We start from the raw sequence: 16,212 nt of genomic DNA, 5'->3' as shown, positions 1-16,212 counted from the left end.
AATTTTCTACACAACATCGTGCTACAGACTCTGAACAACAACCACTTTAGCAGCTGTCCTGCGTCCTACCTACAAATGATTGCACTATAGGTGGTTGAATGAATGAAAACAAACATACACATATATCTATATATATATACTGTCAGGGCACAGTTGAGTTTTCACCTAGGGCTAAAGGGGTTTATTTTATTTAAAGGATAGTGCTTATAGGTCTTTAAGCATTACTGATGCTTTTTCACTTGTCTTGATATCATTACTCATGATAACAAAAGCTATTGTTGTAAAAAAAAGTATGCAATTATAATGCTTTAAAAACCATTATCTCAACATTACAGACAACATTAAGAAAATCAAGCTCTTGGCTTTCGTTTAGTTCATAACTATTTGAGTATGTAACTGCAACCATGTCTGTTAATTTGCAATGCTGACTCCCTACTGCATGACAGAATACCAAGCAACATAGCTACAATGTATTATCTTCTGTTCTTAGTGAATATATTATCTTAGCATGAACATTTCTTTTTTATCTTAAGAAATAGTGTTTCTTACAAAACAATCTAAAATGAAATGCACATTTTCTAACTTTTGTTAGATTTGAACCATTTCTTACAGTCTTCTATATATATTTATTTTCCTAACATTTAACCACAATATTATCCAAACCAGAAAACTATATATATATATAGTTTTCTGGTATATATATATATATATATATATATATATATATATAGTTTTCTGGTTTGGATAATATTGTGTGTTTGTGTGAGCATTGTTTTGCCAAGAATGTATGTTCTCTCTATTTTCCATAAATACGGGCTGGAGTTGGGGTTAGGTAGGTTAAATAGGGGCTCATGTTAAACATCCATCTTCCAATTCATTTGCTTGTCAGTGGATGTTTTTCAGACCAACATCTCATAGCAACATTGGCTTGATGACAACTCATTTTTTCAACTGCCTCGAAACAGAATGTGTGTATGAGTACCCCTCCCATCACATGTCGTTATCATAGTCTCCAATCATCCTCCGAGTGTTGGACGCAAGGAAGATGTCATTATCTTGTGGACAGTCATAATGGCAGGAGCAGGTTTTGATAAACATCATCTTTTTCGTGAAGACTTCTCCTTCTGGACAGTGGAACTCCACCTCGGCTGTGATGGTGGTGTGTGGCGTGCAGCAGCGATTGTCCGTGCACACACCGCAGAATTTGGGTTTGTACATCCTGGTGCTGGAGCAGCCCGAAAGCTTGAAGTGCATCCCTTGCTGGGCCTTTGGTGTCCGGACACATTTCTTTCCCTTCTGTGAGACAGAGATGATAATCAGTAAATGATATGTCAGCATCATCATTGAGTCAATGTACTTGGTCATATTCTCTACCTATACCTTTTCAGTCTTTTTGTTTTGTATATTAGTGTAACAAGCTCAGTTACCTCCCCGAGTCTCCCCCAGCCCAAATGACACAAGCAGACCTTAATGCTGCTTCCCCTCTGCAGCTGAGCTAACCACGCCCCTGCCACCACAATTAGATTGTGGCTTTACTTATTGTCTTGTAATGATTGACTGAATAAAACACATATTAGTTGTGGCTGTAGTGATGTAAGCCTATTGTGAAACACAGTACAGAAACTGTCCTTCCCAAAGTTATCGTTGATTTACTGCTGATGCTGATGTCAATACCTGTCGATCTAAGGGCAACATTGGCTATATAATTGACTGCTCCAAGACCACAGCAAATAATGGAAGCACAAGCAAGGGATTAACTAAATAAATATATTTTTATTTAACAAAGACTGAAATTAATTTAGCATATGTAACCAAAATGGGAATTATAACAAATGATGCTGGCAGGAACTATGAAAAAAACTATGGAGATGACAATGGACTTTAGAAAGAGCCCCCCAACAATACCCCAAACTTCCATTACTCTGAGGTTTGGATCGGCCACCAAACAGGACAGAGACAGACGACAACGGATAGCTAGGTCTGCAGAGAAAACTATTGGTTCCAGCCTGCCCTCCATCCTCGACTTGTACATCTCCAGAGTCAGGAAGCGGGCTGGAAAGATCACTGCAGACCCCTCACACCCTGGACACAAGCTGTTCCAACTCCTCCCTCTGGTAGGCGCTACAGAGCTCTGTACGCCAAAACCACCAGCCACAGGAACAGCTTCTTTCCACTGGCCATCACTCTGGTGAACAATTAATCAGACACCTCCATCTGCACTACTTGCACTACTCTGACTACTGTTGTCTGTAATTGTCTTTTGTCTTTGTTGTCTTTAATGTCTTTTTTATATTTATCTTATTTATTGTATATTGTGTATGTATATAAGTACGAAGAGCTACATGAAACCGGAGTCAACCAGAGTCAGCTTTATTGGCTATGTTTAAACACACATGGTCAGATGATTCTGATTCTGATACTGCCAAATCAACTGAGGTAATGGTCAAATACAGTACAGCAAATCAAACACCCAACATAGCACAAAGTGTGTCAGGGGGGGGCACAATCCTCCAGGATGGGGCGGGTCTTATAGACTGCAAGCAGTGGCCAGCTGCCTCCGATTCTTTGATGGCCTCAAGCTCTAACCAACCAACCAGGAACACTGAAAGACAACACAGCAACACAACACATGCAAGTCCTAGCAGAGGCCATTGGGTAGTCACATTGCCCATGGCATCCTAATTGAATAACAGGGTGGGTATGAAGAGCACACCTCTTTCAAAGTATTGTTATCTGTAAATCTGCTATGTCTAGTCTGTGCTGGGAGTGTCTCAAGGTTCAGCCCTTGTGTATGCTGCCATTGGGACATCATTTGGTGGTGAGTTGTACTAGATAGTGGGGGAGCCAGCTGGAAAGACCTGGCAAGCCTAAACATGTATTGAGGGTAAACTGGGAACGTCTGGTGGAGGTCTTTAACTCCCACCTCCGGAAGAACTTCTCACACATCCCAAAGGAGGTTGGAGACATGGAATCTGAGTGGACTATGTTCAAAGCCTCTATAGTGGATGCGGCCGCTAGGAGTTGTGGTCGGAAGGTCATCGGTGCTTGTTGTGGTGGCAACCCGAGAACCCAGTGGTGGACACTGGGGGAAAGGGAAGCCATCAAGCTGAAGAAGGAGGCTGTTTGGGCCTGGTTGGCTCAGGGGTCTCCTGAAGCAGCTGAGAGGTACCGACAGGTCAGAAGGGCCGCGGATGCTGACCAGGGCGTGGGACATCGTCGGGCGGTGGAAAGAGCATTTAGATGAACTCCTAAACCTGGCCAACATGTCCCCTGGATAGGAGGCAGCACCTGAAGACTTGGGGGGTGGGGATGGGGCTGCATCCATATCCCTGCCGGAGGCCTCTAAGGTAGTCAAAAAGCTCCTATGTGGCAGGGCGCCAGGGTGCCAGGGGTTGATGAGATCCGTCCTGAGATGCTGATGGACATTGTTGGGCTGTCTTGGCCAACACGACTTTTCAATATCACATGGGGGCCGGGAACAGTGCACATGGACCCGCAGACCTGGGTGGTGGTTCCAATTTTAAAAATGGGGGACCGGAGAGTGTGCTTGCAATATCGGGGTATTGCACTACTCAGCCTCCCGGGGAAATCTTATGCAAGGGTGCTGGAAAGGAGGCTGCGACCGTTTATCGAACCTCAGATTCAAGAGGAGAAGTGCGGATTCCGTCCCAGCCGTGGAACAGTGGACCAGCTCTCTACCCTCACAAGACTACTGGAGGGGTCCTTTGAGTTTCCCCAACCAGTCTACGTGTGCTTTGTGGGCTTGGAGAAGGCTTACTACATTGTGAATGCTTACTATAGTCACCACTTGACTTAGGGTCAAATGTTCTCTGTCGAAATCATCTCTTCAGTTTTCAATAAAGTGGTGACCATTACTCCAGTCCCCAAACTATTTTAAAAGTGATGTGTCCTGATCTTTGTGTCGTAAGACAGAAATGGTGGTGTCTAAAAATTTCACAATGTAGTTTTGGGGAGGTTGCTATGTACTTTCCGGAGAGCTTGCATTATTACAATCCATCCAGAACTCAGCTGCCCAGCTGCTCTCCCACTCACATCAGAAACCATATCATCCAGTCCTCCAAAACCTCCACTGGCTCCCCTACAGCAAATAATCCAGTTCAAGATTCTCCTCATCACCTTCACAACCCTGAACCCTTTCATACCTCTCTGACCTCCTGCACCCACACATTCCCACCTACAACCTCAGATCCGCAGACGCCAACCTGTCGAAGCATCGGACCAGGACCTTCTCCATTGCTGCCTCCTCCCTCTGGATCTCTCTCCATCACCTCAGACATTCTCCAACACTCACCACCTTCAAGACTGCACTTAAAACTCATTTATTTCAACTTACTTACTGCTTTCTTTGAGATTATTATTCTACTGTTCCACTGTTGCTGTTATTTTTGGTATAGTTGTAACTTTTTTGTTGTTATTTTTGGTATAGTTGTAACTTTTTCATCATGTATACTACTCATTATATGAATCATTCTGGAATTGAATGTGTTAAAACTCTGTTATGTTGTTCATTGTGTACACATGACATATATCATACTTCTGTCCATCCTGATGCCCTCCTGAAGGTTTATTCCCTTTTTTTTTTTTTTTTTTTCAGGGAGGTTTTCCTGATCCGATGTGAGGTCCCAGGACAGAGGATGTCTATGTGTACAGGTTGTAAAGCCCTCTGAGGAGAATTTGTGATTTTGGGCCCTATGAAATAAATTCAAGAGCACATCGGACTGGCAATCCTTCAGGGCTATAAGCAACAAATGCACCCAATTGATCAGAAAAGCAAAATCTAATTATTATAAACAACAGTTCTTCATGAGTAGCTCTGACCCCAAACAGTTTTGGAAAACTGTTGAAATCATGAAAAATGGAAATACGTCCTCTTATTTACCTTCTGCTATGAAAACAGACAACACTGTTTAAAGAAGGGAATCACACTGACCTTGATTTCTTTTTCCTGCTGTCTGTTGCAGGGTCGGACCATGCAGATCCTGGTCTGCCTCTCCAACTGGCAGCGCTGGTTGTCGTTTGTGATGCGGGATGAGACGGCCATGTCGCAGGTGGCTGAGCACTCGCTCCACTCTGTGGTCTGGATTAGACAGTTATCTCTGGAGCTCTCTGCTTGCGGGGGATACACTTGTCTGATGACTGAGCCAGTATTTGAAGAGGGCAAGGGGTGGATCTGAGAGGCCCCTGCATGAAGAGTAGTGAGGGTGGAGAAAGAGATGTGTGGAGAGGTAAGCAATGAAAGGAGTGACATGGCGATTGGAATTATTTCTTTTACAAAAGGATGACACGAAAGAACCAAGCTGGCAGGCATTAGGGTGTGTTTGAATATACCTAAGTTAAAATAAATCTTGCTAAAATGTAACTTCTACTTTTTCAAATTCTTTAGTTCAATGAACTTCCGTTTATTATAGTTGTGTGTTTTGTCCCTACCCATCCCCTGGACTAGAGAAAGGGGGAAATAACAGAGGAAACAAAAAAAACAGTTCAACACATTAGCTGAATCCTAACTGAGTAAAACAAAGAATTCAACTACGGGCAGGTGATGTGACAGAAGTGACACTGACCGGCCATCACTGACTGGTAGTGGTGGTCCTGAGGTGACTGGTCACACACCCACTCCTCACAGCATTTCCCAGGGATCTGGATGGGGTGTGGGTACGGGCAGTCAGGGGAGGGCAGCCGGACTTCCCTGGCACACATCGGTACACAGCCGATCTCTCCGTTCATGCACACACACTGGTGCTTGCAGCTGGGCTGGAAGGACTCCCCGCTGCGGTAGACCACGCCCCCCAGGTCACATGTCTGACCCTCCTGAGCTATAGGCAGACAGAGAACATGCAGCACGATCACTCATACAGGACACATACAACACAATACAACCAGCTTTTACTTCTAGAACACCAGGGGAGACAGATGTCTAAGACTATCTGATGGGTCTACACTAAAGGGTTCACAAAAAAGTTTGCAGAATTACCGGCCTATTAGCGAGCAGTAGTCTCTATTGACAGCAATTCTGCTCCTCTGTTCTTTTCTAGCTAATCTCTGTCTCTCGGTCTGTCTGCGTGTGAATGTGTCTCCTCGTCATGCTTGCTCTCTGTTTAGTTCAGTAGTCAGTGTTGGGGGTAACGAGTTACAAAGTAACGGATTACAGTAACGTAATTACTTTTATAGGTAACGAAGTAAAGCAACGCATTACACTCAAAATATTGGTAACTACACTACTTTACTAGACCTCAGTAACGCGCGTTCCTACGTTACTCAAGACATTTGTACCAGTCCGAAAAGTTCTCTTTTAGCGGCGCGCGAGTCACACGACACTTCCTGATGAACAGCCTATCACAGAACTCCATCTGAGTGATTTGAGTGACGCAGCTGCTGGTGCGTAGAAGGAGGGAAGCGGGGAATGGAGGAGACGGAGACGGAGAGCCCGGATCCAACTGGGAGGTTCTCTCCAGGTTCCCTAGGATTAAGGATATTGCAAAGCAATACAACACTCAATACCATCAAGTGCACCTGAGCTTCTAATGAGGACAAGACACGTCTGTATGAACGGAATCCCTCTACTGGTGAACTGCAGTATTACAACTGTTAAAGCATTGAGAACGCGCTCTTGCACCAGACATGTATATATTTTCCACACGTAACATCAACATTAGTTAGCGTCAACAAGCACGTATCCCTGTACTTTCTGCCTTCAAAGTAAAAGCACTTCCTGTTTACATGCTCTTCACAATAAGAGTAAATCATGTAATAAAACAAGTTACAACACTGTGGAAAGGCTTTCAGCCTGGGCAGTATTGTTCTGACCCCAAGGAGGAACAGGCTGTCGGATAAAAGATTCCAGAGACTTTTACTCATGCGATACAATCGCTATTTTGAAGGGTTAGGGAATAGAGAAAAAATAATACACTTTATAGGATATAGTGCACTTTCTGTTTATTTAGGCAATGATGAAGTGGATTTTCTGTTTATTTAATTGCATTTTCTGTTTCTATTTTTTGGGTTAAGTGCATTTCAGTTTCTATTTCATGGGAAAAAGTGCCATTAATTTTTCTATTTTTCTTTAACCACTACAATGATTCCTATAACAAGCTGGTTTTGTTCTTAGGAGTCGGCCCCCATTTGGTTTAGTGGGGTCTCATGTTTCCAAAAGCCTGTTTTCAATGTGTTATGCTGTTTGACCTGAATGTCCCCACCATACACAGCCTCTTGGATCCTGTTGTTTGTGGATTTTAAAGTGAGGCATATTTCTTTGGTCAGACAGTGTGAACAGGGTTAATGTTCGTTCAAGTTAATGGCTGAGTTTTATATGCCATTTTGTTTTACATGTTTACAATACACTATGTGGAAAGGCTAAGAGATGCCCTTTATTGAATATTGAAAATAAAGTGATGAAAGGGCCATGATGTTTGTCCATGTATCTTTGCGGTTAATTTGGACATTTGCTTAAAAAAATGGAAAGTAAAGTAACTAGTAGTGAAGTTACTTTTCAAATGCAGTAACTAGTAAAGTAATCTAGTTACAATTTTCAGAAGTAACTAGTAACTTTGTAACTAGTTACTTTTTTTGAGTAACTCCCCCAACACTGTCAGTAGTATGTGAGTATGTTATTTAAAAACTACATTTAGCACATTCGGCAGGGCTAAATGTCTGCTGTTCTTTTTCCTTTTGTTTTGAGACATCTGTAGCATCTCCCTGGCTATACCACCCGTACGATCAAAGTCTAAACCATTTACAAAATCAATGAAATTCTTTGTTGGCTCTACATCCACCCAGTTGGTCCAAAGATCCTCTCTTTCAGACCAAAACCTCACTTGTACAGCCTCCCTGGCAGGTAACATCACCACGGAAGACCCTCTTACCGATCCCTGTCCAACTCAGGGCAATACACTTGGCAAGAAAGGAGCCTGCTTTTAACCTGTAACACAGGACAATCAGCCTTCAAAGTGACCTCTGTCATTACAGTATTTGCAACTTCTACTGCTGTCAGTCCCATTTGTCTTGTTTATCTTGGCATAGTCAAAGCTATCTTCTAGGCTTCTACGCCTCTTCGCACTTCAGTTGGGCCCAAAAAGCTCAAAACCAACTTTACACATGCACACACCAACAGGCCTTGCGCACTAAATCGCAAAACCTGAAATGAAGGAAAACAACTCCAGCCAGGAAGACATAATCACAAATCAGGATAAATTAAAAATGACAATATTTACTACTTAATTTACTGTAGTGTAAATGTAGTGTAGTGTGTTGTGGGGTAAAAAGTATAACGTAAAGCTAAAAGGCAAACGGGAACAGACAAGAAAACCCTCACTGGAAGCTGTGGCCTGCATATCCTGTGGAGCACTGGGCCCAGCTGCTCTAGATCTGGCTATGACACTAAATACGAAAAGCACAATCTGTTAGTAGCCGAGTCTCACAGTGAAAAACAGTTTCATGTTCATCTTTCTAACTTTCTTAGTCCAATGGTTCCTTGGGCAGCTGATAGCTCGTTTAAAAATAACTTTGATAGATGCTGATATGAGGATGGCTGAAAGTATTGGACACAACTAACATCTATAGTTTCTGTGGCCTGATCCCCTCTTCTTGTACTCCAATGTTCTGCAGTTCAGAATGATCCCAAGCACAAAGACATTCAATCATCTACATGGTGAATGGACTGTACGTGTTTATCTCTTTTCTAGTCTTCCAATCACTCTTAGCTCTTTAACACTACATGTCATCATTCAGACCCATTCATACACAGATGGGAGGGGCTAAGGTGCCAGCTGACCATCAGCAGTAAGTAACATTCATACAACAAACACCGTACTGTACACCAACTGGCGGAGCCAGGGATCTTACCGCCGATCCTCTGATTGAAGGACTACCCTGAATCACAGTTGCCCACGTAATGCCAGCGTTAGTATCACAAAAGATCACTTTTTGAATGTTATATGTTTCACCAGTAACGCATTAAACGTATTACCCATGCAGATGCCAGTCTCAGTGTCACTCAGCAGAGTGTAGTCACAGTAGAGCTCCTTGTGGTGGTCGCAGGGTTCCTGCTGGGAACAGGGCTCCCCCAGCTGCTTAGCACACACTTTACAGAAGCCACAGCCATCCAGGACCAGACTGGTACCCATTGGGCAGGGTGGGGGGTCTGCAGAGACACAGGGCTGGGAACAGTCGTGGGCCACAGTCTGCAACAAACACACAAACCACAGGTTGAATCACTAAGTCAAGTAGCAGCAGGAAGAAAGTATACATGGAAACAGAGCAAAATGTTAAACGTGTATGACACCCAAGAGTGTACAGTAGGAAACACCTGAGACATGTTTGCTTATCCACGTTATTTTGTTTTATCTCATTTCAAATGTAGGCTGTTATGACCAGAATGCAACTTTATGGCTCTATTCAGGGTCACTGTGAGTTGGACCCAAGGGCCCACACTTCACATCCCATCTCCGACTATTAACAAATGAGTCAGAAGAGTCCGCCGGAAAAAGAGTCCGGAGCGTTACAGGGATGTGTCTTTTATTGAAATCCGAAGTTGTAAGGGGTACTTATTAACGTTTTAGTGAAAAGTTACAATCATTTACGTAATTAATTAAACTTTATTTTTTATTTTTTTAACCATAGATCACTTCTCACAAAGGTTACGGTATTACAGCAATTTAAATGAAGTTAAACAACCCTGTGGTTGCGGAGATAATTAAGGAAACTTTTGTTAAATGAGAATAGGCGCGGGGGGGCTTGGTGCTTATAAGGTTAAGCCAATGATCTAATAAACATATAATAAAGCAAACATGAAGAGCTACAGATTACAGCCTTCATAGTTTATGCAAAATAACAACAAAGGTAGAAGAGCTTACTGATGCCATGGCAAACACATGTATTCTCTACAGCATCCTAAATATACCAACAAATTAAATAAGTATGAATATATTTGCCTCTACTACATTTGTTACAGCTAATGTAGTAGAGGTTTCTGAAAGTGGGGCTGTCACTGTTTTGGTCTGGACTGCACACAATGCCACAAGATGGCGACACCAGACTGTGATCACATGGGCCAGCAAATATTTTCCATGTTTTGTTTCCTTCCCACTATTCAGCACCAGCCCAGCAGTGAGGGAACACGTTTGTAGAAAGAAAACATGACAGCAACAGATGGTAGATGCTAAAGAAAACTTTGGAAAGCCAGAACCAGCAAGAGCTCTGCATCTCTGTCTTTATCCTCAGAGGTGGACTTCATGATGGATGACTTCATCTCATGACTCACATGCTGACTAAAAAGTACCATAAAGATTTCCAAAGTAGCGTAACACCTACATCTTCATATGAGTTCATCCCCAAATTGCTTTTCATTTCAACAAAGAATATTTGTTTGTTAAGAGAAAACTTACCGATGAGATAATAAGCAGGAGAATAGAGAATGAGGCTGAAGTAATCACAGACATGTTGCAGTGCAATCAGAAGTTCTGGTCCACACGGCTGAAGCGTTGCTCTTGTTATTCTCCCTGCAGCAGACTGATGAAGCCGAGGAGGAGGAACTGACTTAAATACCAGCCGTGTGGGTGTAGCCAGAGAAACCAGAGCCATGGTCCTCTACTCTAGAGCGGAACATATTCCAAACACAATAGCCTTCTCACAGAGACAGACTCCTCATCATCATTAGTTCATAGCCAACGGCAACTAATAGGGGTGTTCACTTTGAGGTAACTAACAGCAGATATGACTCAGACAATTACTGTAATATCATGTAATGTAGTATTCAGAGGACAAACCATCTGAGTTTAAATTTCAGGAATGTTGGTTATAGAATCAGATAAATTAGTTCATGTTGCATTGATTTAGGAACCACATGCAGCAGCACATTAAGATGCATAACCTGTATGTCCTGTTGAGAAACACAAAGTCTGAAGCCCCGAAGACATCTTTATGACTTTACGTGTCAGACAAACATTGCTGGATATAATGCATATTTTAGTTAGGGCTCATGATCTTTCACACTAAAATATCTTCATTATGGAAACATTGTACATGGTAAATAGACTTGTTTGAAGCTTTTCTAGTCTTCCATGTAACACTACTGCTACATGTCATCATTCACCCATTCCAGTGGTGGCCGTCAGGGCCTGCTAAACTTCTCTGCTGGCCTAAACAGAATCACAAAGTTATATCTATTTTATAATGTAATTGTTTTTCACAAATACACTACATGTATTACGTGTCTCTATGGGAGTAAAGCAGTTTAAGCCTTTGCAGATTAAAGTACACTGGGAGTGGATGTTGTGGTTAATTGTCATGGACTTCAACAAATCAGATCTTTAGTTTGACAAGCTCACCACATAAAAAATCAACCACAAGCTAATCCGTTTCTCAGTCAAGATAGCTCCTAGCTCCTAGCTCCAAGCTTCTTCTTCTTCTTCTTTTTAAATGCGAATTTATCCAACAAAAGGTACATTACCGCCACCTACTGTTAAAATGACAGAAAAGCCACACGCACAAAAAGAAGAGGAGCTCAGTGTATCCTAATGCCGTGTTCACACCGGACGCGGCGCGAATTTGCGGCGCGACCAGATTACATGTAAAGTCAATCCACAGACGCGCTGCGACGCGAATTGGCGATTTATTCGCGCCGCGGCGAGATAGACGCGTTGGAGGCGGCGCGAACAGAACGTCTGACCTGGGGCGAACAAAGCGAAGGACGCGGCGCGAATTCACGTGAGTTGAATTCTCCCAACTCTGGCGGAGAAATCGCGTGACGCAAAGTTGCGGCAGCCAATCAGCGTTGAGAATCAGCGTTGAGAATCAGCGTTGAGAAGCTCCGCCCGTCACCACCGCCGTCTCCCCGTTTCTGAATGAAACTGCTGCTGCTCCGCCTGAACCAGCGCTGACAGCGGCTTCATTGAGACGCTGTTGTGGGACTACGGGTACTATAATGAACCCAGACACCATGGAGTTTGATGTTCCGACATATGTGGAGTTTACACAAAAAGTATAAAGCAGAACTGGTGGTTATTTCCATGCTGGATGGCATAATCGGTATCGTTTTACGGAGATACGCGAGACGCTGTTCCTGGAGGAGTCGGTGAAATTCACCGAGCTGTGTGCGGCTACGGATGATGTTATGAACCCAAATACGAGGGCGCTTCATGTTCCGACATGTTTGGGACTTCCACAACAAGTATAAAGCAGAACTGGTGGTTATTTATTCCATGGTCGATAGCGGAAATGAAAGCTTCGTCGCTTGTCTCTCACAGAGGCAAGCAACAGAGCTAAGCCACGCCCCCTTCGCGTCGCGATTTTTCGCATTTGATGTGAACACCCTCGTTTCACTCACGCGAGTAAACTTCCGCGGTGAACACGGAGCGAATTTTCGAGCCGCGTCCGGTGTGAACACGGCATAAGATGTCCCCCAGCAGTCTAGGCCTGTAGCAGCACTTCTGAAAATTCACCGAAAAGATCATGAGGCCGATATCCTAAGTGTGTTGAACGTCTTCCGCATTGTCAGATTCCCTTTAATACCATATTAGTGTTAATGTGTGCAAGCTCATTCCCTCTGGAGGCTCTTATAAAAGACCTCTCAATTCCTGGCTTTTTTAATGTAAGAAACCCATTTCAATATTTCTCCCAGCGGTGAAAAGGTTGCAAATGTTTTTAGTTTTTTTTAAAAGAAGCACTTGTTGGATTTGGGTAAGTATAAAAACAGAGAGTCCTTGTTATGTGCATTGGCAGACTTCTGCCCTTCTGCAGTAACCACATCATGAAATGTGATGTGTGTGTGTTCTCTTGCCACAGACGGTACATAACACCACTGTACTGAGCACTATGCCCAGACAGGGGACAGCTGCCTGCTGAACGAAGCTGGCACAGCACTGCCCACATGTGGTTGACATAACGTTAGACCTGTTTATTTAATCCCTATGATCTCTGTGACAACTCACACCAAAACAAACTAGTGATAAAAAACACTACATGTGAAATTCAAATATGTCCTGCAAAGGATCCACACTAAATGTATGCGAACATTCAAATGAGGAAATGCACGTACACCAAAATATATTCTAATTTATAAAACCTTCCATATGCCTGCCAGTAAGATATTTTCTTTTATAAATGCCAAATCAACCTGTAAATGTGCGGCGCCTCACATCCTTCAACGCTCACATTTAACCCTAAATGATCAATGCAAAGAAGCTCATGAATGTTGATGCATAGGAATGAGCTGCTGGTCTTTACAGGCAATCACAGAGACTACCGAGAGGAAGAACACTCATTCACTCCCAATTCTTCCATTCAGTCCTAAAAGAGTGTCTATCATACAGCACAACATATCATGAGCATCATCGTAGTAATTATATGTTTACAGCAGTCAGACTGATTGCTATCAAAACTATCGCGGCAATCAGTGGTCCACCTCTCATTTAAAAGAACATTAAGGAAGTTTGGTGGACACCATGTATTTATTTACTTGTGTTTCTCATGGCATTATGATAATGATGATATGGAGCGATTGCACGAGAGCTATCACTATACGCATTATTTCTACACATTAATGTCCAGGAGATGAAGATTTGCCAGGTGAGGTGACTGGAGAAGGAGTGTGGCATCATCACCACAGTGAAGTGGCGTACGCCTCTTCAGACCCTGTATTGTGGCTACGCAACAGTTCTAAATGAGACCCCAGAACTGTTAGGTAACATACTGACACACGCACAACACTAGCAATACAAGCTATAAAGCAGAAACCATTCATCCTGTCAGTTTTAGCATTTTATGTCCTCCTCTGTCCTGATGTGTTTCAACAACACATTAGATGTGGTTATAAGTGAAGGTGTTAGTCTTCCTGCTGTAAAGGTTAGCTCTCTTGATGCAGAGGGAAGATGGAGAAACTAAACTTCAGGCTGATTATATCAAAAAAAATTGTAGTGGTTTTTGCTCTCTTTGAAATATACATTCATATCTACATATGTCCAGTTTTCGGAGTCTGCGAGTCAGGGTAAAGAACAGAGTATTGATAAGAGTAGTTGCTAGTAGTAATAAAATCCTAAATATCTCTACCTGAACTTCGCCATGTACGCCTCTGACACTCTTGGGACAGGGAGGGGTGAGTGGAGGCGTATTTAGTTGGTTGCACCACTAGATGCCACTAAATCTCACACACTAATCCTTTAATGGACATACTAAATATTATAACACTTGTGCTTTATTTGCCGCTGTTAATAGCTTAATAAATCTCCAACTGCAATTTGCATACGAGTACGAAAAAGAACCCAAACGCCAAAGCAGCAGTTCAAAAGAATATTTATTTTTAAAAAAACAAAGGACAAGCCTCCAAGGGCCGAGGGGAAAAAGGAGATGAACGAAAACAGGAAAAATAAAAACCGGACAGGAACGAGAATCACCAAATCAGGGATCCAACAGGACACACACGGTCTACTCACACTAACCGAACACAGTGAGGGGGTTTCTGTCTGACGGAAGCCAATCAAATCTAATAATGAGATATATGCAGTACAAAGGCTTTCATGTTCAACGTTCACATGATTACTAAAATCCTAATTACTTGATAAAAACTTCCAATTCAGAAAGAAATTAAAAATACATATCAGGATTATTGCATATTACATAGGCATAGTCAAATGTAACATTATTACATATTGGATTGGACAGACTAAGAACAAGGCTTATCATCTAGTTTAGGGTTGATTAATAGGCTTCAGTCAAAGACGGCTGCTACTCCACCTCCACCTCACATGTCTCGAGGAATGTGAGTATTGATATGACTGGGGAGATTAATTTAGGCTGACATATACTTCATGACACAGCCAGGTAAGACAAAATAAATCAATATAATTATCTGATATTAAATCTGCTAGAAGCTACATCTGGTGGGCAGCACCGGTTACAGGGGGCGGCTGGCTAACTACAGGAGCTGAACGAGCTTCAATGATGCAAAGCCATGCTTCTAATTTAATAAGCCTTGCATACAACACAGCAAATAAACACTTATTATACGTACAATTATCATATTGCTCCTGAATTCTGGTCCTATGATGACATGTAATGTTAGAGTGCTTTGAGTTTTGAGTACAGTCTATTTACCATTTATCACTAAGGGAGGCAGAGGAATAGTTCAACATGTGACACACCAAGCAAGAGAGAGCAGGAGCGGGAGAGAGGGAAGCCATTGCTAACCACTACTGTATGTAAGTATGGTAGCTAACAGTGTTGGGGGTAACGAATTACAAAGTAACGGATTACAGTAACGTAATTACTATTATAGGTAGCGAAGTAAAGTAACGCATTACACTCAAAACATTGGTAACTACACTACTTTACTAGACCTCAGTAACGCGCGTTCCTACGTTACTCAAGACATTTGTACCAGTCCGAAAAGTTCTCTTTTAGCAGCGCGCGAGTCACACGACACTTCCTGATGAACAGCCTATCACAGAACTCCATCTGAGTGATTTGAGTGACGTAGCTGCTGGTGCGTAGAAGGAGGGAAGCGGGGAATGGAGGAGACGGAGACGGAGAGCCCGGATCCAACTGGGAGGTTCTCTCCAGGTTCCCTAGGATTAAGGATATTGCAAAGCAATACAACACTCAATACCATCAAGTGCACCTGAGCTTCTAATGAGGACAAGACACGTCTGTATGAACGGAATCCCTCTACTGGTGAACTGCAGTATTACAACTGTTAAAGCATTGAGAACGCGCTCTTGCACCCGACATGTATATATTTTCCACACGTAACATCAACATTAGTTAGCGTCAACAAGCACGTATCATTGTACTTTCTGCCTTCAAAGTAAAAGCACTTCCTGCTTACATGCTCTTCACAATAAGAGTAAATCATGTAATAAAACAAGTTACAACACTGTGGAAAGGCTTTCAGCCTGGGCAGTATTGTTCTGACCCCAAGGAGGAACAGGCTGTCGGATAAAAGATTCCAGAGACTTTTACTCATGCGATACAATCGCTATTTTGAAGGATAGAGAAAAATGATAAACTTCATAGGATATAGTGCACTTTCTGTTTATTTAGGCAATGATGAAGTGGATTTTCTGTTTATTTAATTGCATTTTCTGTTTCTATTTTTTGGGTTAAGTGCATTTCTGTTTCTATTCTATTTTATGGGAAAAAGTGCCATTAATTTTTCTATTTTTCTTAAACCACTACAATGATTCCTATAACAAGCTGGTTTTG

At 42.5% G+C, this 16,212-nt stretch overlaps 1 protein-coding gene across 1 annotated transcript; it reads right to left on the bottom strand.

Annotated features, from left to right (window-relative positions):
* Window positions 1–990: 990 nt before the first annotated feature.
* Window positions 991–10,511, bottom strand: ccn2b (cellular communication network factor 2b; the record flags this gene model as incomplete). Its single annotated transcript, XM_079232412.1, has 5 exons — window positions 10,401–10,511; window positions 8,984–9,197; window positions 5,583–5,834; window positions 4,952–5,202; window positions 991–1,296 (listed from the first exon to the last, which is right to left on the bottom strand). The coding sequence occupies exons 1-5, from the start codon at window positions 10,452–10,454 to the stop codon at window positions 991–993; spliced, it is 1,077 nt and encodes a 358-aa protein (XP_079088538.1). The 5' UTR covers window positions 10,455–10,511.
* Between the last annotated feature and the right edge of the window lie 5,701 nt (window positions 10,512–16,212).

The sequence above is a fragment of the Taurulus bubalis genome (genome assembly GCF_910589615.1).
Source record: "Taurulus bubalis genome assembly, chromosome: 16".
Lineage (NCBI taxonomy): Eukaryota > Metazoa > Chordata > Actinopteri > Perciformes > Cottidae > Taurulus > Taurulus bubalis.
The sequence above is the reverse complement of the archived record's forward strand: the minus strand, read 5'-3'. Positions and strand labels throughout refer to the sequence as shown.